Below are 26,924 nucleotides of genomic sequence, written 5' to 3'. Positions count from 1 at the left end.
GTCGTTGACGTGTAACGTCGAGAGCTCGTTTTAATTTATATTAATTTGCTTATCAAGATTCAATCATTATTCTGCGTATATTAATAAATAAAATTGCTGTTTCTATGGAGACCCGTTTAACATTAAAAAAATTCAGAAAGTAACATCACTTCAGGTGCATGGCAAGTCTGTCTGGCATGAAATATTTTTCAGCGGCCGGGCTTAGCTTGAACATGAAGGAATGTCTCCGTCGGCGCTATACGTGTCAGAAGGGAAATGCGATCAGTTTTGAGCGGAGCTGCATGTTAAAGACCTTTCACGTTATATGTAGTGGTCGGATTTAAGTGCTTTAAAATATTTAATTAACAATTACATTAGTTTAACATAAACATGTTAAATTTAATTGATCCATAGCCTTAAAACTTAACTGAAGACAAATAAAAAACGAAAACCATTGATAGAAAATTAATATAAAAAGGATCGTAATTATATCCGATACCCCAAAAACACATAACATTAGTATAACGCATGTGTTGAATCATCACTATGGCTCCATCTTTCGATAAACACATATCGTTGTGGCAATGTTGTAACAACGTTACCGCTTACCTTGTATAAACGATATGCCATATGTTATTGCAACGATATGAATGTGGAGGTTTTCTTAACGTTGTGACAACGTTACTTTGGCAACCAATACACAACATTCATACCAAACGCTCTTACATGAAAGGCCTCCTTAAACTCTACCTATGTTCTACGTTTGGTCACAATATATCATCACAAATATTCAGTTTCATACCAGAACCTAGATATTGACCCAAGCGGTCCAAAATGCAATTTAATGAACTATTTCTATATACCAAGTTTAGTCACAATATGTTATCTCAAACAAAAGGTATTCAGTTTAAAAGTTTTACCTTAACCCAATGATTCCCAAATGCAATCCTATGAAAGGTGTACATGAACACATCATATGTACCACGTTTGGTCCAAATATGTCAACCTTAACTAAAGATGTTCAGTTTTAACCTGTTTTTCTTTTCAGTAAAAATGACATTGACCCTAGGAGCCCAAACCGCAATTGCATCAAAGGTCTCAATACACCTTTCCTACATACCAAGTTTGGTCACAATTTGTCAACTTTAATTGAAGTTATTTAGTTTCCACCTTTTTTTATTTTCAGTAACAGTGACCTTGACCCAAGGGGCCCCAATCGCAATCACATGAAAGATCTACATAAACCCTTCATACACCAAGTTTGGTCAATATATGTCGACCCTAACTAAAGTTTTTTTTAGATATTTTGAACAGTAAACTATGTTGTTTTTTGTAAAAGAACCATATAAAACGAGAACATTGTGGTCCCTGTCGTGCAACTATATAGCGCGTTTGAACATATTTGATATACTTGAGAACTGTTTCAAACGATGTTCATGACACAAACTCGAAACGACTCATATTATGGCTATCATTAAGGCAACAAACAAAATGTTGACGTCGCACAACTGGTGATAACCGTTTTAAGTTCTGAAACATTTGGGTAGAGATTATAAGAATAAAAATGATAATATACAGTTGTATCATTTATTAAGACAAAACATACAGCCATCAATCAGCGTAGGCATTGACTGTGAGTTTTTCATAATCAACAATGTATACATGGTGGATATAATTATGTACGTGTATATCATAACGCATTAATAATATGTAACATCAGTTACAGTGTTTACCACTTGTCAATAACTCTGGTCTTTGGTACTTAGCACTATTCCACAGTATGCACTATGTTTAATTTTGCTTTTCAAGCATCCATGGCTTGCAAGTCATATTACGTGCGTCTAGCGAGCGACATAAAATATCTGACAGCATTCGATCAAATATAAATTATGAAAATCTTGTTGAGGAAAACAGTACAAATATAACATTACATTTACATACAGGGATTCAAAACTACTATAATATTTCAAAATATGAAACAAAGTCATACAAGTAATTGATAATAATGCTCACACATAATATACTACGAGATTTGATGATGAACTTCATTTTCATAGACATATCAAAATGAAACTATTCTTTGTCTTAAAATACAGAATGCAAAAGAAGTTAAGTTAATTCAGCAGTTCCTTAGTGACGCTCTTACCAAACAAAACTTTGACGCCTAAATTAGATTTCAGTGAAACACGATTCCGGCCAAGAATAAGCAGCTATTCACATTTGTGACACGTACTTGTTAGCAATCGTTTCAGTATCCAGACATAGTTAGTATTTCCAACCCTTGTGTATTCGGTATTCTTATAAGAAATATTCAATTATCAATGTCAAAAAATAACGAAAAGCTCCGAATGCTTACCAGGTCTGAAACTTCGGTAAATTAGCAGTATAAATACTGAGAATCGTGCCTTTGTTTTTGAAAGAAGCCCAGCAAAATATTTTCTTTGTTGTAAATTTTGATGTAGACAAAAGTCCACAATCTTGCACCAAATGATAAAGCTTTGGATTCTTTAACAGTATGTCCACTGTCAAACTCTGATCATACAGTAGCATTTCTGTTTCCGGGTCGTAAAGATTGTATTCTTTTCCGGACTGTATTTGTACAATAAACCTCTCCGATGATTTTCTCTCCGGTGGCTTTCCTTTGCCAATGCCTGGTAAAGGAGACTCGAAACGCAAAATCATCATTTCTTTCTTTGGCATCCTTGTCCATCCAAAAGTTTGTTTTGTATCTTTGGTGTCCAACATCTGAATATCAATGTTGTACTCAAGTAAAAGTATTTCACACATGTGCTTGTGTTTTCTCCAGTGTTCCCTTTGGCACTTTTTACTACAGTATGCAGCCTTTTTGCATCTTCCGCATGTCTTTAGATTGTCTGAAGGTTTTGCACATTGGCAACATGTTTGCACAACTTGTAACATTTGCTGTGGGTGTTGGATGCCTAGATCGTTGTCTCGTAACAAATTTCTAGTTGTCATGAGAAGAGGAACTGAGTACATTTCTACTTCGTCTTCTATCACCCCAGGAAGTTTGAATTTTTTGTTCATTTCTCGATATTCATCTAGAAATGCATCATTTTCATGCGCATTAAGGGAGAATATACCTGGGCCAGTATGGTCTCTTATTGTATTGCCATCAACGAATACAACCGCTGAATAATTAACGCCGATTCGTATTCCTCCGCATTTGTTCTTAAAAATATCGTTATTTTCAATATTGACGCTTGATCGGGATTTTGCCATTAATCCCCACAACCAATTATCAAATATTCTGTTGCCTCTGACGGTATAAATACCTCCATCAAACGAAATTCCTGACTTGCCATTATTACAAATGATGTTTTCTGTAATTGTACATATCGAACCACCGGAAGGATCGGTTGATGCTGCTGTTGGTTTCCCATCATAGTTCAAAAGTAAAACTCCACCAGCCCATATTCCTTCTTGCCCATTGTCGCTGATCGTATTCCCAGAAATGTAACCCCTTCCCTCTGGACCAATTGCAATACCATGCGATTGGTTATGTCGAATTTCGCACTCGATCACTTCAGCCAGGCCTCCATTTCTAGCTTCCACTCCCATATTGTGCATTTTCATAATCAGACAATTCTGAACATTCATCAACGACCCTTTTCCAATACTCAAAGCACCACCACCACCGCATCGGATTAACTTACATTTCTTCAGATAAACCTGTCCACCATTTCGAGCAACAACACCAGGATAACCAACAGCTCCACTAGAAAAATTTTCTCCTTCTTCGAGTTTGAAATGTTTTGCGCAGTCTCCTTTTCGCTCGTTTCTACAACCTTCGTTTCCGTCACATTTTGGATAGTTTTCGCAGGCTTTCTGTCCATTACTAAACGTACAGCGTAGAAATGTTGCAACAACGTTTTTATCTACAAAGACCTGACCAGAGTTTTCAACAAATGTAACATTTTCGATGTGGACAGACACACAGCATGGTATTCTATAGTCAACGGTAAACATACCAAACCGTGGAAATACCAATGGAACGAGGCCTTCATTAATTTCCACAGAATCTTCAATTCCTATTATCTGAACACTTTTTGTTATCCCCGTTTCAAGTAGACCAGTCAAGTTGTAGACACCTTTCTTGAGTAGAAGAGTTGTGAAGGACATGTTCATCAAAGAAGATACTTGCTTGTTAAGCTCGTTTTTGTTTGCAATCACTTTATAACTCACAACTGGGTACTCAATTCTCATTTTGAATTCCATTAAGCAATCCTTGTTATAATATCTCGCGACAGATGCAGCGGCTAGCCCAACCGACTCCCAGTTGTGCTCAAGCTGTCCAAGTCTTATCAAATTGGCTATTGAATAAGCCTTCCAACAATAAGCTTTCCAATTTGTAGGATCGATTTGAATACATTCATCTGCATCTCTTAATGCATTTTGAAAATCCTTGTTTCGTAAGTATGCCAAACTCCTTTCCGAATATACCTTTGCATCTAATTGTGTGTTACTGGTGCTTTTCACTATTTCTGTGTAGTACTGAATTGCATTCTGATAACGTTTTTCCCTGAACGCTGCATTTCCTTTCATACGAAGACCCTCCACATCAACATCAATCATTGATTCATGTCCTTGCTCCGGCTGCCTTTCGTCTGTGATAACAGCTGACGTTGCATTTTCGATGAGAAGTTTCTGATCTGAAAGAAGAGGTATTTTCACCAACGTCAATTCCCTACAATCTTTGTCTGTAACTTCAATAGTAGTTAGAATTGTCAGCATCTGATCCTGTGCAGCAAGTGCTTCATCCTGTCTTTGAAGCAAGCTGTGGTAAATAGCGCTTGTTTGCATCAAATATGCGGTTTCCAAATTGAAACAAACATCCATCTCATCAGCATTCGATTTTGAGAAGTTTATAATGTATGTTTTTAGTACATTTGCATGTATAGCTAATCTGTTCCACATTCGGAGTGATCCCCTTTCAATGCTATCTGATTTCAATACATCCCCTGGTGATTTGCAATGGGAAAGTGCAAAATGAATCATTCTGGCTGCATTACGTAGGATATCTTTTTGATTCATCGTATCTGTCACCTTTTCTCTAACAATCTCTTGAACCAGTCGATGGACGGAAACACTATCAGAGTTCTTTTGTTGAAACAAAGAAAACCTTGTAAGAATTTCCATTATTTGCTTAGGACCAATATCATCACTCAATATGTCACACAAATTTTCATCCGTAATATTTGCTGGTGAGCCAACATTTATCAAGGCTTGTGGAATATCATCTGCAAACCAAAACGCTGAAATGTACATTAGAGCCACTGCTGCATTTCCAACGCCCATTTCATCAGAATGTTGTTTGACATATTCAAAGTTCAGTTCCCAAGTTGTTTGAACAGCAAGCCGAGCTTTGCTTCTTTGACTCACTTTAAGAAACTTCAGCCTTTGCTTTTTGAACTTCTCCAGATACTGCTTGAAGGTGCCCCCAAACCTTTTCAAACTCTTTATATGCGCTGCCGCTTGTTCCAATGCTAGTGGAAGACCACCAAGTTCTTCAATTATACTTTCAACGTACGCGCATTCATTTTTGACATCGAGGCCTGTGCGAATCTGCATGAAGTTGATGCTCTCCTGGCATGTGAATACTTCTAACGTGAGACAGCAATCTGTAGAAACTTGAAAATCTTCTTCAGCCTCGGCAGATTCACGTCTGGTCGTAATAAGCAAATGTCCTTTAGACTCCCGCTTCCAAGACCCCAAAAGAAGTTCACTTATCATGCCAGATATATCATCAGCATCGACGTTATCGATAACAAGAAGCCACTTCTGTTGTACCATTGATAGCCATCTAGTTGTTTTGTGTAGCGTTTCTTGTGCGTTTTGTCCAGTTGTTCCTGTATCAATAGCGAGTCTATGCACAGAATCTGAAATCGACTCAGTATTCTCTCCATCAAGCCAGAATATTCCCCCTACGTAGAAATCTGCACTCCGCCAAGCATATTCAGAGGCAATAGTTGTTTTTCCAATTCCACCCAGCCCGCAAATGGCCTGCGTATAGACCTTTTCTTTGTTAGAAATAAAATTTGTATCCAGGTCTTTCAACTCAAAGACTCTTCCAATAAAGTTTTGTAATCTATTAGGAGGATAGAAAAATGGCATATTTGGAGGTCTGTCATGTGACATATTACGTTTAATTGTGTCAATATCTTTGTGTGTGTTTTCTATGTCTTTTGCCATTCCTTCTACTTTTTGGAGAAAATCAGATTTTGTGTTGTGAACCAGTTCCCTTGTTTCGTCTGATTCCTTTGTAACTAAATCAAACTGTTGTCGCAGTTGGCAAATGTTGTCATCGGAGTGCGCGACTGTAGATTTAACATCATCGACATTTTTCGATACTTGTTTCAGTATGGTAGCTTGTGTGTCTGCTCTATATTCCAGTTCAGCATCTTTCTGTTTCAGTCCTTGCACTGATGAATCCAACGAAAGTGAAATGTTGGCTACAGCATTTCTGCAGGTCTCAAAATTTTCATAATTTATCCTTTCTATTCCCTTAATATATGCTGCCAAAGCCTTAGTTTTCGTGATTAAACGTTCAAGCAATTCTAGCCCAATCGTGGTTCCATTGAGGAACTGCATACCTAAAATAGAATATACCTAAATAGAAACATCGAATTTCAAAAATAAAACGATGGAATATTTTACAAAAAGAAACAGCTGTCAAATGAACTTGACAGATTTTTCTTTATTTATTGCAAAAACTGTACATATATTAAGTATTTTCTCCAATTAAAATTTGAAGTGTATCAAAAAAGTATTTTTTAAGAGCACAACGTTTTGTATTTTTTAAAATCAGACGCTTTGGCGGCAACTAAGGCTCAGTAGATTATTTAAAGAACAGAACAGAACAGAATTTATTCAATTTAAACCATTACGGTTTCTCATCATAAAGATACACAAAATAGATAAATACAAATATAAAAAATAAGCAATACAAGAGTATAAGCTGCTATTATAATATATAAACAAAGTGATACTTGAAAATTAAGCAGTGCATGAGCTGATAAAGATGAAAACAAATCTAAAATATACCGTTCGATTTCCACTCGTTAAGCTGATCAAGCATAGCTATTTCTTGAGCACGAGGCAAGGCCATGTTCTTGATAACTTGAGTCATCAGCTGAAAGCAAGTCTGGTACTTTACTGTGTCCCATTCAGTGAAATTCACGTGAGCCCATGGGTTCCGTACCTCTGTTCTCAGCTGCAAAATTTGTAAGTTATTGTTACGATTATTCGCGATAGAAGCATATTTTTAAATCTAATGAGAAGGTTTAAGATCCAGTATATGTTAGATTCAGCATTATAACAATGGCAGGAAGTGCATCACGGGTATGAATTTACTGATCATTTCAGTAAATTAGGCATTCTATATAAAAAAGGATAATGCTATGTTCATGGTATCTTTGTATTCTGTGTCATGTGTGTGTCTGTTTAGCATTGATCCGCGGTCAATGTAAATCTTTAGGATGCTAAGCATGTTGTTTCCAGTGTTCAACGGGGATCGTATTAACTACATGATATTGATCCTATACAGGTTATGATCTTATTATTTATTTATTAGTAGTATAATTAGTAAGATTATTTAAATGTCAGTAACTAAACAAGTACTGTTACAGGAACATGACAAATGCCCCCGAAAGGCCTCGTTTGCGATGACGAAATTCCCTACCTAACGATGAATATTGAAAAAAATGATCGCTTTACAATTTTTAGAACGGAGATGAAAAGTCAGTGCACGGTTGATTGGATGTCAAACCGTTTCTGCTTTACTTTTAAATTGTATTGTTATGTATTATTTAAATACAATGCATGGAATAATTTTCATAATGTTAGAGGTATTTTTGCAAACATTGTAAGACAAAATTACGATTATTCACCATATAATTATATCTTTAGATTTAGATTAAGGTTAAATATTCAGAGATTTCTATATTTAGTATTATAACAATGGCAGTAAGTGAATAATCAGGAGACGACTTGAATGTCTGTTTTTAAAGTTGGTAACCCCAACAATAACGGTAATTTAATCTTAATGTAATTGTAATCTATGCTTGTATATTTGGGACGTGTGTAAATCATGTGTCTGTTAATTATACATTCAAAACCACAGGGACAAGCCCAGTAGACAAAATTCAAAAATTGGATAAAACAACTATTCACAACTACTTTACAAAATGGAATAAACACTTAAACGCAGAATTGTAAACGACGGCCAACCAAGTTTTCGCCATTAAATAACCCGTATTTTTTCATCACTATTCATTAATGCGAACTGAAATTATTCAGAGGAAACCATTTTTAAATAAAGTTACAATGAACTTGACCTCACATTCAACAAAAGTAATCTCAAGTTTGGGGCTTTATGGAAGCGACCTACACACCAAATGTCATAGAATCTAAGAATGCTAACTAGAATTATTGAGCTGGATTTATTTTCTATTTTTAATAACACTGACCTTGACCCACAAAACCCAAAAGCAATTCCAAGCTACAACTTCATAAAAGTTACTAGCACATCAAGTTGCATCCCTTTCTATAAATTTATACTAACTAAGTAAGTAAGTGATGTCCTGCTTTTAATAGTATAACGAAAAGCGAGTTACTTACTTTGTCTGCAGCTACTTTTAGAAGCTGTGGAAATGAGTCCATATTTGCAATTATTCCAAGAAGGGCACTTTGGTCACACGTATCATCAAATCCTGTATAATGGACCATATGTGTTTGCAAGAACAGCTTTGTAAAGTCTACAGCATCCTTCACCCGGAAATCAAAGTTTGTGAAATCTGCAAAGATTGTGGCAGAAACCTGTATGCATTACTACAATCAAAGCGTACCTATTGAATATTTGAACATATAAAGCTGGAACTAAGTTAAAATTCCAAGTATTTTTTATGATCTTTGAAATTAAACAAAAAATATTTGTATAATAGATACGAATATAACTATGATTAAAGAGAATGCTAAGATGCTTTTTTTCAAAAATCATAATGCCATTTCGGAATATATTCAACTCTGCAGTTGTTTACCTGATTTTCTATTGACTTTCGGTATCTGTTTGTTATTGTTAATGCTTTCATAGTTCATATCTTTCTTCGTAGGAGGATATTTCTTCAGGTAATTTGGAAACTGTTGGGCATCAATTTTGTGTGACTTCTTAAAGTTTTTGTACTCTGCTTCGACAATCGGCCTAACGTACGTACGCAGAGCTGGTGAAACCACGTTATGTAGACATAAACTAATGATCAGCCATCTTCTTTGGTCCTCTTCAATGTCAGGTTTGGTTACTGCAAGACAAATACAATTTGTCGATCAATGAATCATTGAGGTTTAAATATCAATTCAGATCTATAGTCAGTGTGTGTGTATACCACGTGATAAATGACGTCATATATCGTCTTTATAACCAATATTTAATATCTTAGCATAACCATTATGAGACTGCCGCAGCGATCAAGGTACAGTTTTCATACCGAATCACTTTGTTTGCCTTCCCGATTTGATAATTTAAACAAATCATTTGTGTGCTTTTAAGTTAAAGCTGGTAATGTGTCAGATTCGAAAGATTAGTCTATTGACTGCATAACGAATTGACACCCTTTACATTTTACATTTACAAAGCCACTTGATATCCATTCATTGGCACCGGACCCAGTGACAGTATTAGTAATGCTGACTGTGTGCCAAAGCGCAGGATGGTGCTCTGCTAAGAGCAACTCTGGTTATTTAACTTGCATCAGTTTATAACACTGTCATGCGGGATCCCCGTTAATCGTTCCTACCGTAAATCTAAGATTTTTTTAAGTAATGAGGCGAACCAGGGCCGCTGGATTTACAGGCAAGGGTCTAACCACTAGTACATGGACCACTAGATAATGTGACTGCGTATTTAAAGCTGCACTCTCACAGATTGACCATTTTAACAACTTTTTTATTTTTGTCTTGGAAAGTGCAAATTTTTGCGTAAATATTACCAATGATATAAGATTGCTGGCAAAAAATCAGATCGTATATTTTCGTTCGAAAATTAATGTTTTATGTTACTAACGGTTTAAAAAAAGCATAAAATGTCAATTTTTGAACTTAAATATAAAAGTCTGCGATCTGATTTTTTGTCAGCGGTCTTATATAACTGGTTTCTATGAATTTTCGTATAAATTGGCTCGTTCCAAGACAAAAAATAACAAGAGGGCCATGACCTAAATCGCTCACCTGAGTAAAAGAGTTTAACCTTTGTTATCAATATAGCTTGTTTCTCAAAGAATATTGAAAAAGAGCTGTCACAGTATGTGACGAATTCCCCCAAATGTGACATTGACCTATGAACAAGTACATAAAAAGTTGATCTTGCCTTTATGTGTCAATTACATATGGCATATTATTTTAAATTGAGCATAGAAAGATACCAACTATTTTTTACACCCAATTCTCTTATGTCCTCATATTCAGCATTCCATTGTGAATAAACACATAGTGTATATTTCACCTTAGAGGTTGGGACATGGGTCTTGCACACGACACGTCGTCTTGGTATGTCGAAAACATGTGGCAAGTAATCTTAAAATCTGTCCATACAAGAGAAAGTTACAGCTCGAACACGACAGCCTATACTCTATGTACTTATATGCAGCATTCCATTGTAAATAAATTACTTTTTAGGACTTTAAAATTGACTGCACACTGACAGCACTTGGTACAGATACCTGCACACTCACAGTACTTTTTTTCAGTTGCCTGCACACTGACAGGACTTTGTTCAATTGCCTGCACACTGTCAAAACTATGTTAAGTTGCTTGCACACTGAAATAACTTTTAGTATAGAAACACAAATAACAAACAGTGCACAACCCAATAAAATCAATAAACTGCCTAAGCCCTAAAAATCAAATATCAGATCACATTCAACACCTTCAACTAATAATATCACCTTTACCCATCTAGGCCAACATCACATTCCTTCTAGTGTTAATAATCATTATTTTCTTTATATAAGTTATAAGTGAATAACACTAACCACACAGAAGATAAGATTATAGCATCTGCATGAACAATAATCTACATGACGTTCAATGGAAAAGTCTGATTATTAAATATATTATTAAGTAAAAATGAAATTTCTTCTAAAAAATAAAGTGTATAATAATTATTTGAATCTATGAACCTAAAAAAACAAACAATAATTACTTCAGAAGTGACTATGTTGAAGACTTAATAAAATTCAAAATATATTCGCTTGTTACTAAAAATAGAAAGTAGTGGAATCTCCAACAAAAAGGGAGACCATATAGCAAGACTTGCTGCCCTTGCTTCACTAGGCTTCATAGTATTTGCCAAAAAAGTTTTGTAATTTTTCCTTCAGGTTGCCATGGCAACCAGAGTTCTGCATGGAATTAATTTCTTTAAACAATTTAGAAAAAAGTACCAACCAAGGATCATTCCTATGAAGTTTCATCAAAATTGTCCATGCGGTTTAGGAGAAGAAGATGATTATAACCAATGGTTGACATTTTCATTCAGGTTGCCATGGCAACCAGAGTTCTGCATGAAATTAATTTCTTTGAACAATTAGGAGAAGAAGATGATTAAAACCAATTGTTGGCGACGGATGACGGACGACGGATGACAGACGCCGGACATAGACCGATCACAAAAGCTCACCTTGAGCACTTTGTGCTCAGGTGAGCTAAAATGTTGTCAAAACGTTCAATCTGTTAGAGTGCAGCTTTAAATGTCAAAAGGGACATTGGTTAGAAGTGACTCTTATTCCTGCACCCATCTGGATTATCCGAAGATAAACTTTCAAATCAGGTCTGATTCAAAAACAATTTGTATATATGCTTATTCTCAAATTAAATGTACTATTGCCACTTTAGCTAGGCCTAAAAAGTGGGGTGGGGCACCCTGCTGAACCTTTCCTGCACTCTGCTACCCTTCCAGTACACCCCCTGTGCCCTTTTGTTTGAAATTCAATTTTCAGAAATGAGTAGAAAATTATAAATACACATAAGTATTGTGATGTTATGAATTACACTTCTCGGCCATATGCATTTTATTTGATGAACATTTCAAATTTGAGGACGTAATAATTGTAATTGCAAGCATTCAATATCTAATTCTAAGTACTCTTGGTTACAAACGTTAACCACAAGAGCCCGGCTCGACATTAACCACTGCCCGATTGCCCGGGGCAAGTAATTTTGGCAGGCGGGCAGTAGTTTTAATAAACTACCTGCCCAAGCGAGCAGTAACGAAAAAAATCGTCAATACAAAGCGAGTTTTCTGGTAAAAAAGTATATTGCATCATTTACTTAGCATCCCCTTTCTGGACAGTTTTAATGAAACCGAAACCAATGCTCTCATTGGTTGTTTTCTCGTAAATAGGGTCATACGGAGCACCTCCCCATTTGTTTTTCAAATAATGCATGACGGAGATTGCCGAATATTTTCTGATAGAGCTCGAATAATTCTGTCCAGAACCGTTGGCCAATCGCGTGAAGTGTACCAAATCAAAATATGGCTCTCGCGAGGGGGCGAAGTGATCGCCTAAAAATCCCAGACTTCGTCTATTTGTAACACCAAAGCGATATTGACTCCGCCGAAAATTTTAAGCATATTGTAAATCTGTCAATCTGCGAGTATTTGGCCAATTCGCAATTAGCTAATTATTATCGGTAATCTCTTAATCCGATAATTAGGTCATGTATTATCCAATTATCGAAACATCGCCAGTAGGCAAGTCAAGCACTCCTGTACCTTGATTAGGAGCTCCATCGTTGGACATATCAACTATAACAGCCTCCAACTCTTTGTTTTCTTCCCAGTGTTTCTTCAGTTCAAATAGGTGTTTATGAACATCAGCCATTTTTCTTGGTTTGTTTTCTTACGGACTGTAATAAAGATGGTGATTATATGCATGTAATTTAAAAGGAATGCACTTTCCGTTGATGTGACATGTGTAGCTGCGATCCCGATTTCACAAATTGTATATGTAACGGTACATGTATAATAATTTTAAAGGGATTCGGTCAAGACAAAACATCATGATCGAGATTTCAGTCACAGATTTTAATCAATAATTATTTAACTTATTTGCAACAAGAGGTTACTATTATTATATAACTAGAGATTGCTTTTTTGAAAAAGCGCTTGTCTCCCCAGTTGTGTGGTTGTAGGTGAAAAATAATCAATAATGGACACGAAATTGTCTTTTTGGACTGGGGACGAACAAACATAGGAGTCTTCTACTGGTCATGACCAACCTGCATACAAAGTATGAAGTTCCTGGGTCCAAGCTTTTATTAGTTATTGAGCCGAAAAAAGTGTGACGTACGGACTGGTGACCAACAAATTGTTTTTAACCTGAAGGTCACTTTGACCTTGACCTACTGACCTCAAAATCAATAGGGGTCATCTAATAATCAAGACCAACTAACAAACCAAGTATGAAGTTCCTGGGCCAAAGTTGTGTTTAGTATATCAGCGGAAACTGTTATTTTACCTCAAGGTCACCTTGACCTTTGACTATGACCTGAAAATCAATAGGGGTCATCTACTAGTCATGATCAACTGGCATACCAGGTATGAAATTCCTGAGTGCAATAAGTCTTTAGTTATTGAGCGGAAACTGTTTTTGACCTCGCAGTATTGCGACCTTGTTCTTTGACCTTCTGATCCCAAAATCAATAGGGGCCATTAACTACCAAGTATGAAGTTCCTGGGTGTAAGCGTACTTTAGTTATTGAGCGGAAACCGTTCCTTCACCTTAAGGTCATGGTGACCTTGACCTTTGACCTACTGACCTCAAAATCAGTAGGAGTCAACTACTAGTCATGACCTAGCATACCAAGTACGAAGTTCCTGGACCACAAGGATCTTTAGTTATTGAGCGGAAACAGTTTTTTCACCTCAAGGTCACGGTGATCTTGACCTTTGACCTAGTGACCCCAAAATCAAGAGGGGTCATCTTATAGTCATGACCAACTACATGTAGCATACCAAGTATGAAGTGCCTGAGTGCAAGCCTTCTTTAGTTACTGAGCGGAAACCGTTTCTTTACCTGAAGGTCACGGTGACCTTGACCTTTGACCTAATGATCTCAAAATCAATAGGAATCATCTACTAGTCATGACCAACTAGAAACCATGTATGAAGTTCCTTGGTACAAGCATTCTTTAGTTTTTGAGCCGAAACCATTTTTAAGCTAAAGGTCACTGCCAACATATCGTTTTTTACCTGAAGGTAACATTGGCCTTTGACCTTTTGATCTCAAAATCAATATGATTCATTTACTAGTCATGAACAACTAGCATATCAAGTATGAAGTTTCTGGACCCAAAGGATCTTTAGTTATTGAGTGGAAACCATTTCTTCACCTCAAGGTCACAGCGACCGTGACCTTTGACCTAGTGACTCCAAAATCAATAGGGATCATTTTCTAGTCATGACCAACTAGCATACCAAGTATGAAGTACCTTGGTCTAAGCATTCTATAGTTATTAAGCGGAAAGGAAGTGTGACGTAGTGATGGACTGACTGACTGACTGACAGAAAGTGCAAAAACAATAATGGGGGAGACATAATTAATGTAAGCAACAATTCAATTGTTGCTCTCACCTATTGAAGAGCGCCATCTATCGCAAATTATGCCTTCCTTTTTAACGAAACCAAGTTTGGTGATAAATGTAAGTTTAGAAACGTAAGCCAAATTTAGAAACGGGCCACTGTTAATACAAGTATTTTTTTCCAAGTTAAGCGTCATAAATGATAAGATCTGGAGTGACACATGGCAGTTATCAAACCTAAACAAGATAGTTTGCCAATACACATTCTGACCAAATTAAGTGATGATTGAACAAAGGCTTCATAATTTATTGACAGGACAAATTTAAGGTTATTTCTATAATTAAAGGGTAGTAACTCTCGAATGACTATAGCGATATGGCTGTTATCACAACTTCCAAGAACTTTCTGACAAGACCCGTTTGAGGTCATTTTTATAATTAAAAGGTGATAACTTTTGAGTGACTTGAGCGATATGGCTGGATATATCATACTTTTGGGCTGTTTCAAAAACATGGCACCAGAGGCTGAAAAAATCCTTTGTTTTAAGGTGTTAACATCACTTGATTTAACATATTCAAATGATGTACAGTTATCAAAGTTTACAAAAAACACAAATGGTCCAGTGAAAACAACCAATATAATTTTTGGCGGCACTTTTAATGAACTTGATCAAGAAAAAACATATGAATTTCTTGATCAGCTAACATATCAACAATTTTGAAAACTTTACTTTAACAGTAAATAAAGATGGTTTTGAGTTTCAGTGGCAGAGAAGTTTTACAAAATTTAACTCTTCCATTAACATTTGTATGTCCAATTATGCCAAACTCTGGTTGTCATCATACAGTGTCAGATATCGGAGGGTTAGAAGTTCACAATGTACATTTTATGGCCGGAATTCAAAGATTACATGTATGCTTCACATATTTCACATTTAAAATCTCAAGGAAAATACTTGCACTAGAAGTTTTATCCTTTCTTTTGAAAAGTTTCCGTAATTGTGCGAATTTTTTCAAAGTATATTTGTTCATTGCCATGGTTTTACAAGATAACTACAAATACTAGCATTCTTAGGAAAATCAGCTTAAGATAAGATATTGAGCTATTATGGACAAAGTCGGATTTAAACTTATACATGAAATATTTTCTTTATAAGAGTCATTCAAATTCTCCATTTTATTGTAGATGTCCCAAATATCTGTTGCAGTCCTGAGTTTGCTTAGTTTTTTTCAAATTACTTTTTTTTGGTCTGACATATTCTAATCAAACTTTGCAAAATGGTGCAAAAATTTGGTACATACATGAAAAACAGTGAATTGTGCATATTGCTTATCAAGAAATAATTATACAATAGAGAAACTTAATGGTGCCATTTTTTAAACAGCCCTTTTCCAAGATGTTCTGGACATGCACATTATGACCAATTTGAAGATGATTGGACAAAGGGTTCTAATGAAATTAATCCGACAAGACTGATTTTAGGTATTTTTTTATAACTAAAGGCCATAACGCTCCAGTGGCTTAAGAGATATGGCTGGTTATCAAGCTTGTATAAGATAATATGCCTGTACACATTCTGATGATTCTGATGTAACTAATCGGATAATATACTGTGCGCCGCCAAATTCCAACACCCGCCCACTCAACTGCCCACCTATAGGCCGCAGGTGAAACTTTAATAGGCCCCGTACTATAAACGAGCGTATAAAAATAAAATAACTTACGCTTTGAAAACTAATGCCAGTATGTATTGCACCTCTTGCTTGTGCCACATTCACATCTTTGTTATCAGCTCTACCTGTAATTGAGTGCATTCCACATTGACTGGTGACGTCAAAACACCTGATAGTGATACATTGATTAAGGTGGAGAATCCAGCTGTAGTATTCACAAATATAATGGAGCATGTGCACACAATTTCTAGTAAGAATAAGTACAGTTTAAAAAATATCATTGTAAATACCACAAAAAGCACGAAATGTGCGTTCATTAAATCTTTTAATAATTTAATCGACAGTCAAGAAACTTTTCAGACCGTATGACAAAATTCACCGCAACACAATAGTGGTTTATGCAAACACTTTTAGTTTTAGCCCATTTGACTTAAATGATCAAAACAAATACAAATCTATTTTTTTATATAAGCTTATATGTTTTTATCTGTACACAAATCATGTTTTTTTTATTATTATCGTAAAAGTCAAAAATGTTTAACATAATAATGCATTTTAAAACAAGAGACGTTTGTCAAACATTATGCCCACAGGGCGCCATGTTGTCAAGAATACTTGACTTGGGTGCAAGCATTGTCAAGTCATCATACAGACAAGCTTTTTGCATTCAAGGTCACTGTGACCTTGACTTTTGACCTGATGGCCCCTTAAATGAATAGGGGTCATCTTCTGGTCAGGCCCAGCATCCATGTAATGTTAGATGACCCTAGGTCCAGGCATTGTTGAGCTACCGCTCAGAGAAGCTTTGTCAACCTTTGCAAATGAAAGGTCACTTTGACCTTGACCCTTGACCTGATCAACCCTAAAATCATTGGGGTAATCTTCTGGTCAGGCCCAAACTTCATGACAAGTTTAATTACAATAGGTGCAGGAACCGCCGATGTTGCATTAATGGTCAATGTGACCTTGACCTTTGACCCAATTACCCCTAAAATCAATAAGGGTCACCTACTTACCAATTCAAGTTTGAAGGACATGGGTGCAGGCATTGTGGAGTCATCACTCGGACAAACTTTTAGTATTCAAGGTCACTGTGACCTTGACCCGATGACCCCTTAAGTCAATAGGGATCTTCTACTCACGCCAATTCTCAATGTCAAGTTTGATGACCGTAGGTCCAGGCGTTGTTAAGTTATCACTTGGACAAGCTTTGACAACCCTTCCCGTTTATGGTCACTGTGACCTTGACCTTTGACCTAATGACCCCTAAAGTCAATAGTGGGCATCTATTGGTCAGACCCCACCTTCATGTCAAGTTTGATAATAAAAGGTCCAGGAATTGTTGAGTTATCACTCGGACATACTTTGGTCTACGGACGGACCGACCGACCGACCTATGGACTGGCATGTGCATAACAATATACCCCCTCTTCTTATAAGGGGGGCATAAAAATATGAATGTTTAAACCTTTTTATGGTTTTATTTATCTAAGTATCAACACAGTACCTAATAAATGAAAATCAACACCTTCCTCTGTTTATCTTTAATCTGATCTAAACCAAAGGATGAAATCCTTTTCCATCACGACATAAACATGTATACTACGTTCAACAGCACATTAATGAATACAAAACTGAACTAATTTTCCCCTCCCCCTTGTTGAAAAGTCCTATACATGTAGCATAATAGTGGAGTGTGGAAAAGGATGACTGCTACCTGTAATTAATAGACAAGTAAGAGTTATTAGTTATCTCCTCCCCCAGGGACAAGTTTTTAAGGGTACGCCGAAAACTTAAAAGTAAACAAAAAACATCCAACACAAATGAATCATCAATACAAGAAACTAATTAGTCCTAAAGCGCAGTGGTCAAATTAAAAAGCCTCTAGGAGAAAGTCTTTGCCTTTGACATTGTCAACACTAAGCAGTCTTTGTAACACTAAATTAATGTCATATACAGCACAACTCATGTGGATATCATTCATTATTGTCACGGCGGCAAGGTCTCCGGGATGTCAGCAGCTCCTTAGTCCCTGCTTTATTGTAAGGTTGAAGACGGGCAAGGGCACGTGGTACACTGGTCATAGGCCTATCTGGACTAGAGTTTCGGTGGTCCGACTGGTCAAAGCTCAGACGCTTTGGCTCTAAAGTTGATTGGGTAGTCTGCCTTGGAGTAGAAGCCCTGGTTGGCCTTCCTGGTATGCTTTCCGAAGGAGACGCCTTGGTAGGTGTTTCGCTTGAGCTAAGCGGGATTTGAGAACCTCCTGGTGGTAGTGATGGAGTCAGAGGCATGGAAACCTGTGGTGTTACCCTGGATGGAGGAGGGCAATTGGAAACTTCTTGTTGTGGTCGTTCCACAGCGGGTGTCACCGACAAACCTGGCAAGGGAGTGCCGTGGAAAGGGGTGAACTTTCGAAGGTGTTGTCGGTTCCGGATAGTTACTCGGCCTGTACCATCCACACGGATAACATACTGGTGGTACTGCCTTACCTCTACAACAGTCCCAGTGCGCTCCCACCTCCTTGGATGGTTGCCGACCAAGTTTTGCAGATAAACATGATCTCCCACCTGCAATGGAGGCAATCTGTGCGTGTGTTCACTCCAACGCTCATGATCCCTTGAATGTCTTCGGGCAAGGGCCATCTCTCGATGCGACATCAACTCAGTCCAAGTCTCATGAGGAGAGTATCGACCCATTAGGATTGGGATAGCATCACGGATGGGTCGTCCAAACAGTATTAATGCTGGGGACGATTTTGTCTCGGGGTCAACAGAATTTCTGTACATCAGTAAGGCTCTCTGGAACTTATCTACATCAAGGGATCCTGTTGCAGTAACATTGTCCATGAGCATGCGTTTAACTGTTTTAACAGCTAACTCCGCCCTGCAATTAGCATGTGGGTTTGCAACGGACGTAATCCTGTGTCGAACTCCCCAGGCCTTTAAGAACTCCTGTGTCTTTCCAGCTGTGAACTGTGGTCCCCCATCAGAAGTTAACTCTTCAGGTATCCCAAATGTCACAAATGTCTCCCGCAGTCGCTTGATAAGGCCCTCCGCACCTGATTCTGACCTGTGTACCGTAGGCCAGTTTGAGTATCTATCGACTATCACCACATAATCCTTGCTGTTATAAGTGAAATAGTCACTGCAGATCATCTGAAATGGGTAGTCTGGAGGTGTTATGTCTGAAGGAGGCTGCATCGGGTTGGACTTGGCCATCTTATGGCAGTGTACGCACTGTTCCCTCACCCTGGCAATATCAATTGAAATGTCTGGCCAATACACAGAGTCCATGGCCCTTGCACGCATTGCGCTGACTCCTTGGTGGGCTGCATGGAGTGCATTAAGTACCGGCTTGCGGAGTGCAGGGGGAATAACTATTCTTTGGCCCATGAGAACCACACCGTCTACAACACATAGGCCTGCAGCAAAGCGATGAAAAGGGCGCAAGGGCACTGGTAGCTCCCTGCAGTCCTCTGGAAACCCAGCCTCCAGGATGTTGACAAGGTCAACAAACGTCGGGTCTGATGCTGTGGCCTCTCGTACCATGTCCCAAGTAACAACAGTGATGATCGCATTAAGTGCACTGCTTGCAGCGGCAACTGTATCACTGTCATTCGCCATATCATTATCCTCGGCATGCTGGTATAAGCGTGTCAAGGTGTCACGGTAGAACTCTGTTGTATTCCTGAGAGTATCAGTTTCCGGTGCTTCGCCTGGTAACAGAAGACGATCTGGCTGACCAGCAGGGTGTCTTGAAGCTGCATCTGGACCTAGGTTCCTTTTGCCAGGTACATGAACGATTGAGAATCTATATCCTAGGGTCTTCTCTTTGAGGTTTAGAAGTCTCCTGTTGTCAATGTCGGTGAGCGACCTGTCATTCAGGATCTGGAGAAGGGGTTTGTGATCCGTGGCTACGATGAGGTCTTTGCATCCAAGAACATAATACCGTGTTTGGTGGAGTGCATACACTACAGCCAAGGCCTCACCTTCAATGGGAGCATACCTGCTTTCAGCAGGATGTGTGAACCTACTGCCAACTAGACACAGTTTCCAGCCATCCGGACAGCAGGCAGGAGTCTTGCTTTCACAGTGGCAGTACTTCTGCATCAAGAAGAATCCAATTCCATCTACAGACCAGTCTGTGGCCAGGCATGTCAGGCGAGTGGGATCAAATAGGCGCACACCTTCTTTCATCTCCTGGATGATGACCTCTTTGGAATGGTGAAACAGTTCATCTAGTTCATCCGTCCATTGAAATATTGCAGATGGCTTCAAAAGAGCACGGAATGGCTTCATTTGTCTTGTCATGGCAAAAGCATATGCCCCCTGATTGATTAGTCCAAACCAAGCTCTCGCACCAGTAATGTCAGATGGTGTAGGAAAGTGTCTTATTGCATCCAGAAACTTTGTACTTGGTCGTATGTTCGTTGGTGTGATGGTAAGACCTGCGAAATCAACAGTGTCCTGGGCAAATTGGAACTTCTTCGGATTCAGGGTGATACCATTTCGAGCACACAGGTCAAACCATTCACAAGCCTGGAAGAAAGCTGCTTCAATGGAATTTTCCCACATACATGTATCATCTACACATTTGACCTTGTTTTGGAAGTCTGCAATAATGGCGTCAAAGCGTTGATTATAAGCATCTCCACTGGCCATGAATCCCTGTGGAGCCACCTTGTACCTGTAGCGCCCCCATGGTGTAATGAACGTCGTGAAATGTCGGTCCTCTTCACGGATTGGCACAGAGTGGTACCCATTCCAAGCATCTGTCACTGTTTTTTTCATGCCCTGTGGAACTCGATCGGCCAGATGGAAGGGGCTTGGTACATGATGGGTTTGGCGGACAGAATGGCGGTTTTGAGGTTGCAAGTCAACTGTACGTCTGGGGGTACCATCAGCCTTACCCGTTACCACCATCCTGGAACACCATGTTGTGGGGGTATTCGAATCGACCCTCTCAAGCACACCGATGCGAACATCCCTCTCTAGATCAGCATAGACTTTATCCTGCCAGTGGATTGGGACAAGTGCTGGTTTGTGGACTGCCACTGGTGGGGCACTTGGGTCAACATGCAGTTGGAGGGGCTCACACTTCATTAGTGGCAGTGGTTGATGTTCGCACACATTAAAAGTCGTAGCACTGTAGTAGTCGAGAAGCCACTCTTTCAGGGCTTCCACATTGTCCTCTGTTGCATTCAAACCATTGGGTTAAGTCGTGGGCATAGGTGGCGGTTCCTGTCGACGTCTTGGGCAGGAGCAGGTAATATTCTCACAACTATCCATGGAGGCATTGATGTCAGGGGATGTTTCTGCCGTTGCTTGTGGGAAGTCAGTGTGAATTATCCCCAGAGAGACGAGTGCTTCCCTGCAGAGGAAAGCTTTTTCCATGGCATCTGAGACATAACAGAGCAAACGTGTTGACCTTGCAGACCCATCAACCGTACAAGTGGCAATGTTAACAACAATGGCTCCCATAACTCCAAGATCCTCTCTAATAGCCCCACGCATCACAAGTTTGACAGGAAGGAGGTCGTGTTCCTTTATTCCTAGATTTTTAGCGGACTGTAAGGGTATAATTGTACTTTGACAACCTGTGTCGGCCACCATGGACATTGTGATTGATTTGAGTTCTGAGGCATCTCGCATAGGGTGTCCAAACAATGCATGTTCTTCTGGCAGTGGTGTCATATTCACTAATATCATAGGGTGGGGTTTGGAAGGTCTAGCCACCCACTGACCATCGTATATATAATGTTCGAGAGGTGTTCCACCCTCTTGACATCTGGATCCTATAGCCTGGCTAGTCCTAATAGCTGATCTGCCCTGCTCCGATGTAGCACACAACTGGTCGAAGACTTAACTAGCTTTATCATAGTCAGAATCCTTTGTTGAACCTCTAGTGACATGTGAATTGGGAGGGTTCCTAAGACTCGTACCCTGGCGACAGGCTCTTGATGAAGAGTCACGGTGACCCCACAAACCGCAAGTAGTGCACTTACTACAACATTTGGTATAGTGTCCTTTTGTTGCACATTTACCACAGGTGAATGTCCAGGCCTCACAGTTTCTAGACCTCGTATTTCGGTCATTCCTCTGACCATGAGCAGGGCCTCCACATGCCCAGCATTTTGCTCCAGGAACTGGGGCAGGTTTTTGGCTTGAACGAGCAGCATACATGGCACCAGCTGAGTCGCCCACTGCACTTTTCGTCACTTTGCCCTGTTCTTTCTGGGCAATAAAAGACACAGTTTCCTCCAGTGTTCTGTCTGTCTTAGGATCACCAAGCAAATCAGACATAATCTCTGGGTCAGCAATGCCCCTAACCAGGTTGTCCTTGATGATCTCATCACTAAAATCAAAAACATGTGCACAGCCCGGTTCCTTGGAGGTGGCCTTATACTGGCAGAGTGAAGCTTGGCCTCGGAGACTGGCCAAAAATGTCCGAATACCTGTCCCAGGAGATTGGGTCATCCTGTTAAGTTTAATGCGGTGGACCAGGGTGCTCTCGTCTTTGACAGCTAGTCTCTTGATTGCACCCAGAAGATCTGCTTCTGCCATGTTCGCAACGTCCCCCTGAATATCACGCATAATGTCTGTGCGTAGATCTGAATTGCAACAGTAGAACAGGGCAGTGGCCAGGACGTTGTCAGCGATAGACATTCCCACCTTGTACATGTCCCACTGTCTGGTGAATGCTGACCATTGGTCTGGATCACATCCGGCAGTAATGGACGGTGGGTCCAACTTCAGCTTTTGTGGTGCTGGGCGGGCCAGTGCCGTGTGGACAGTTCTGTCGTGAATCTGGAGCGCGGCAGTTAGAGCAGCCGCAAATTCCGCACCCAGGTCCTGTGACTTCCATTCGCATCCATCTATCGGGCACCCAATACCGGAAGTTCTGGATACAAGAGGTTTTTTCTCAACATAACCAGAGAACCCTGCTTCTGCTGCTTGTGTTGCTACTCATGGCGTGATGTCTTGGCAGTGAGGTATGGGGTACGAAGTGAACCGGTTTGAGGGGGATGTGGATGAGGAGCTGATTTGTCCAATTTGTAGCGGCGTACTTGAGGAACCCTTGCAGGTAGCAGTCATAAATGAAAATCAACACCTTCCTCTGTTTATCTTTAATCTGATCTAAACCAAAGGATGACTGCTACCTGTAATTAATAGACAAGTAAGAGTTATTAGTTACTTAATGATTACATAATTTTAATATTAAAGTTAAAGGCACTGCTGTTAATCAACCACCATATTTCTTGCCAATCACTGATAAAGCTATGATCGGTCATCCCTTATCAGCCATTTGTACTATTTATAGACTCTCAAAACAATTACATGGCATGTGCTTATAATGCTTAGTTCACACAATATTCTTTAACACATATTATGCTATTTGACTTTCCTTGTCCCGTTCACCCTATTTGATAAAGCAGACATGGTTATTCTCAATTCACTATGAGTCTTTTCCTCCAACCTGCGTCCATCATGTTTCCAAAACTAAACACACTTGGCTAAGAAAATAAGAAATAATTTTACTGCATGATGTGCTCTTTATTAATGTTAATATTGAAATTGTACATTCCACAAGTTATCCAATCAGTTCTAACTGATAACATAAACATCAGACAATCAGAGTTTTTATCATAAATATAGGTCTTTAACTGTACCAATTGAATTATTTAATTCATTTTGATTTTACCTCTTAATTTATCCTTTCCCGAGACACACTGTTTTAAAATATTTTTTTACTATTTTAGAAATATGAGTAACAGTGCTTTTATAGATCATGTGTAATTAAATATTTTTGCGTTTTCAGCTATTAAAAACATGGTTACAATCTTGATAATTCAGTTATTAATAATTCCATAAATGCATTATTTATTAAGTACAATGTAGTTTAAGGTGTAATAATACTTAAAATTTATGTCTGTCAGACATGTGTATGTATTGATTTTGAACAAGTGTGTCACTATAAATGGTATTCCAAAACAATGCTGAACTTCTGATGCATGGACTGGAATAGCTCAAACCTTCAGAGGCATGGAGAAAATTCGAAGAACACTGAGAACTAATTTTCAAGGATCTACCAAAAGTCAAGGATGAGGATATACACCTCACATATATATATTCATGGATAGTGAGAAGGGTCGAGTCCTGACCTGTCAGCGTCCAACTAAGGACATTTATCAGAAATCTATGAGGTTATAAAAACACCTCTAAGCAATGAGTAACCATGTGCTCGCATGGAACTGTTTTAACATTATGGCAGAGACAAGTCGTTGTGTATTTTTTCAAGGGGCTAGACATCAGATGGTTCCAAACAGCAAATACAGTATTTCTTCAAAACAGGACTAGAATTTTCCATACGAAATAGAATGAGGCCGATAAAACATTATTCTATATGATTTAAATATTTACACCTCAATTTCCACTCCTTAAATGAACTGCCTTTGGGCAATTGCATTTATCAATCGATGAACTTTTTATTGTTTGTATTTTGTCAGCAGGTCCCGTAAATATAAATCAACATTTTAAAAAGTGTTAATTGGTTATATTTTAAAGATAGTGTTGCCAAAAAGTTTCAATTTTACGTTTAAAGGTGATTTCAAGTGGTTGATCTTTTCCCGCGTTATTGTGACGTCATTTGAAAAAGAAATGTTTCCGGTTACAGTCGGGTCATTCGATTTACAGAATGGGTAAGAAAGGATTACTGTAAGGTTTTCTTTACTGAAATGAATCATTTTTTTTTAACATTTTTTAAATTAAATAATGAACTATTTGTGTAAATATAAGTAATAAATTGCGGGGTTGTTGTCATTATCGGGGATATGAACTCAATTGGGCTGGTCAAAGTATGCGTGGAGTCCTTCGGACTCCACACACTTAGATCAGCCCAATTGCGTTCATACCCCGATTATGACATCAATCCCGCAATTCATTCCTTAAATAATATTTTGTCGCTGTCTCAGCTGAGTTTCCCTTGGCTTATACAAAAAGCAATTAGCGCATAACGGTTTTCCTGTTTATAGTGTGTATATTTAGCACGTGAAAGTCACGTGATTAGTACAGATACGTATACCGTCACTTTTTAGCTCACCAGAGCACAAAGTGCTCAAGGTGAGCTATTGTGTTTGGTCTTTGTCCGGCGTCTGTCCGTCAGTCCGTCCGTCAACAATTGCTTAAAAAACTTCTCCTCTGGAACTGCTGGGCCAAATTCAATGAAATGTTACAGGAAGATTCATTGGGTGACCATCTACTAAAATACAACAAGGGGTCACGATTGATCAACAACAACTAAATGGCCGACTTCCAGTTTTGCTTTAAAAAACTTCTCTGAAACTACCAGTCCAAATTCAATGAAACTTTACAGGAGGTTTTCTTGGTTGATCATCTATAAAAATACAACAAGGAGTCTCGATTGATCAACAACAACTAAAACAGCAACAAATTGCTTTAAAAAAACATCTCCTCGAAACTACCGCTCCAAATTCAATGAACCTTTACAGGAAGCTTCTTTGGATGACCCTCTACAAAAATACAACAAGGGGTCACGATTGATCGACAACAACAACACCAGCAATAACAACAAAATTGCCAACTTCCTATTTTCAAAAGTATTTTGCTTTAAAAACCCATCTCCTCTAAAACTACCAGTCCAAATTCAATTAAACTTTACAGAAAGCTTACTTGGATGACCCTCTACACAATTACACCAAAGGTCATGACTGATCAACTACAACAACAATAACAAAATGGCCAAAATGTTAAAATCTGATAGTTATGTAAAGTTTACTCTTAAAGCAAGGGCAGCAAGGTTTGCTATATGGTCTCCTTTTTTATTGGAGATTGCACTACTTTCTATTTTAGTAACAAGGGAAGAGATTTTAAATTTTATCATTTTTCAACATAGTCACTTCTGAGGTAATTATTGTTCTTTTTTAGGTTCATAGATTCAAATAATTATTATACACTTTATTCTTTAGAAGAAATTTCTTTTTTACTTAATAATAAAATTTTATAATCAGACATTTCCATTGAACTTCATGTAGATTTTTGTTCATGCATATATACTACTATAAGTATCTTCCATGGCCGAGAGTGTAAGATAGGTTCTTTTCGACCTGAGCGTAGGGTCGGGATGAACATATCTTACACGATCGGCTATGGTAGATGCTTTTTCTCCCACCTCATTTAAACAAAATTAAGTAAAAATGTATTAGTATGTAAATGGTCTGATCGGTCTTTAAATAGTTCTAAGATGAGTGAAGCATTATTTCTTGAAAGGTGCGTGAAAACTGTTTTTGTACTGTGGCACGAGAAACAACTAGAGTGCGGCAGCTATCTTTTATTCTACTCATTCGTTCGATCGTGAATAACTGAAAATAGAACCAAACCAATGTTCAAGATTCAGTTAACACAACATTTCACATAAGCAATTTCCTAAACAAATAACAAACAATAATCAAAATATGAGACAAGAGTGAGTAACAGAGCTTACTTAAGCTATACATCAAGAAGGTACGTGCCATACTAGCTTAAACAGCAATATGTCTCCATGCTAAGCTGAAAAACTACAAAAGTAGCTTGCAAACAGGTTTCACGAAAACTACTTACAAAGTGGTTCGACTCGCAAAATACAAAGAAATGCATGGTATTATCGCAAAACCGTCGTTTTCTTCA

At 38.4% G+C, this 26,924-nt stretch overlaps 1 protein-coding gene across 1 annotated transcript; it reads right to left on the bottom strand.

Annotated features, from left to right (window-relative positions):
• Positions 1–1,592: 1,592 nt before the first annotated feature.
• LOC128236480 (uncharacterized) lies at positions 1,593–26,924 on the bottom strand. Its single transcript, XM_052951355.1, has 7 exons — positions 26,859–26,924; positions 16,294–16,367; positions 12,761–12,894; positions 9,036–9,293; positions 8,617–8,792; positions 7,042–7,210; positions 1,593–6,590 (listed from the first exon to the last, which is right to left on the bottom strand). The coding sequence occupies exons 3-7, from the start codon at positions 12,867–12,869 to the stop codon at positions 2,332–2,334; spliced, it is 4,971 nt and encodes a 1,656-aa protein (XP_052807315.1). The 5' UTR covers positions 12,870–12,894; positions 16,294–16,367; positions 26,859–26,924; the 3' UTR covers positions 1,593–2,331.

This window comes from Mya arenaria, chromosome 6 (assembly GCF_026914265.1).
Source record: "Mya arenaria isolate MELC-2E11 chromosome 6, ASM2691426v1".
NCBI classification, from domain to species: domain Eukaryota; kingdom Metazoa; phylum Mollusca; class Bivalvia; order Myida; family Myidae; genus Mya; species Mya arenaria.
Note: the sequence above shows the minus strand (reverse complement) of the source record. Positions and strands in the feature narration are given on the sequence as shown.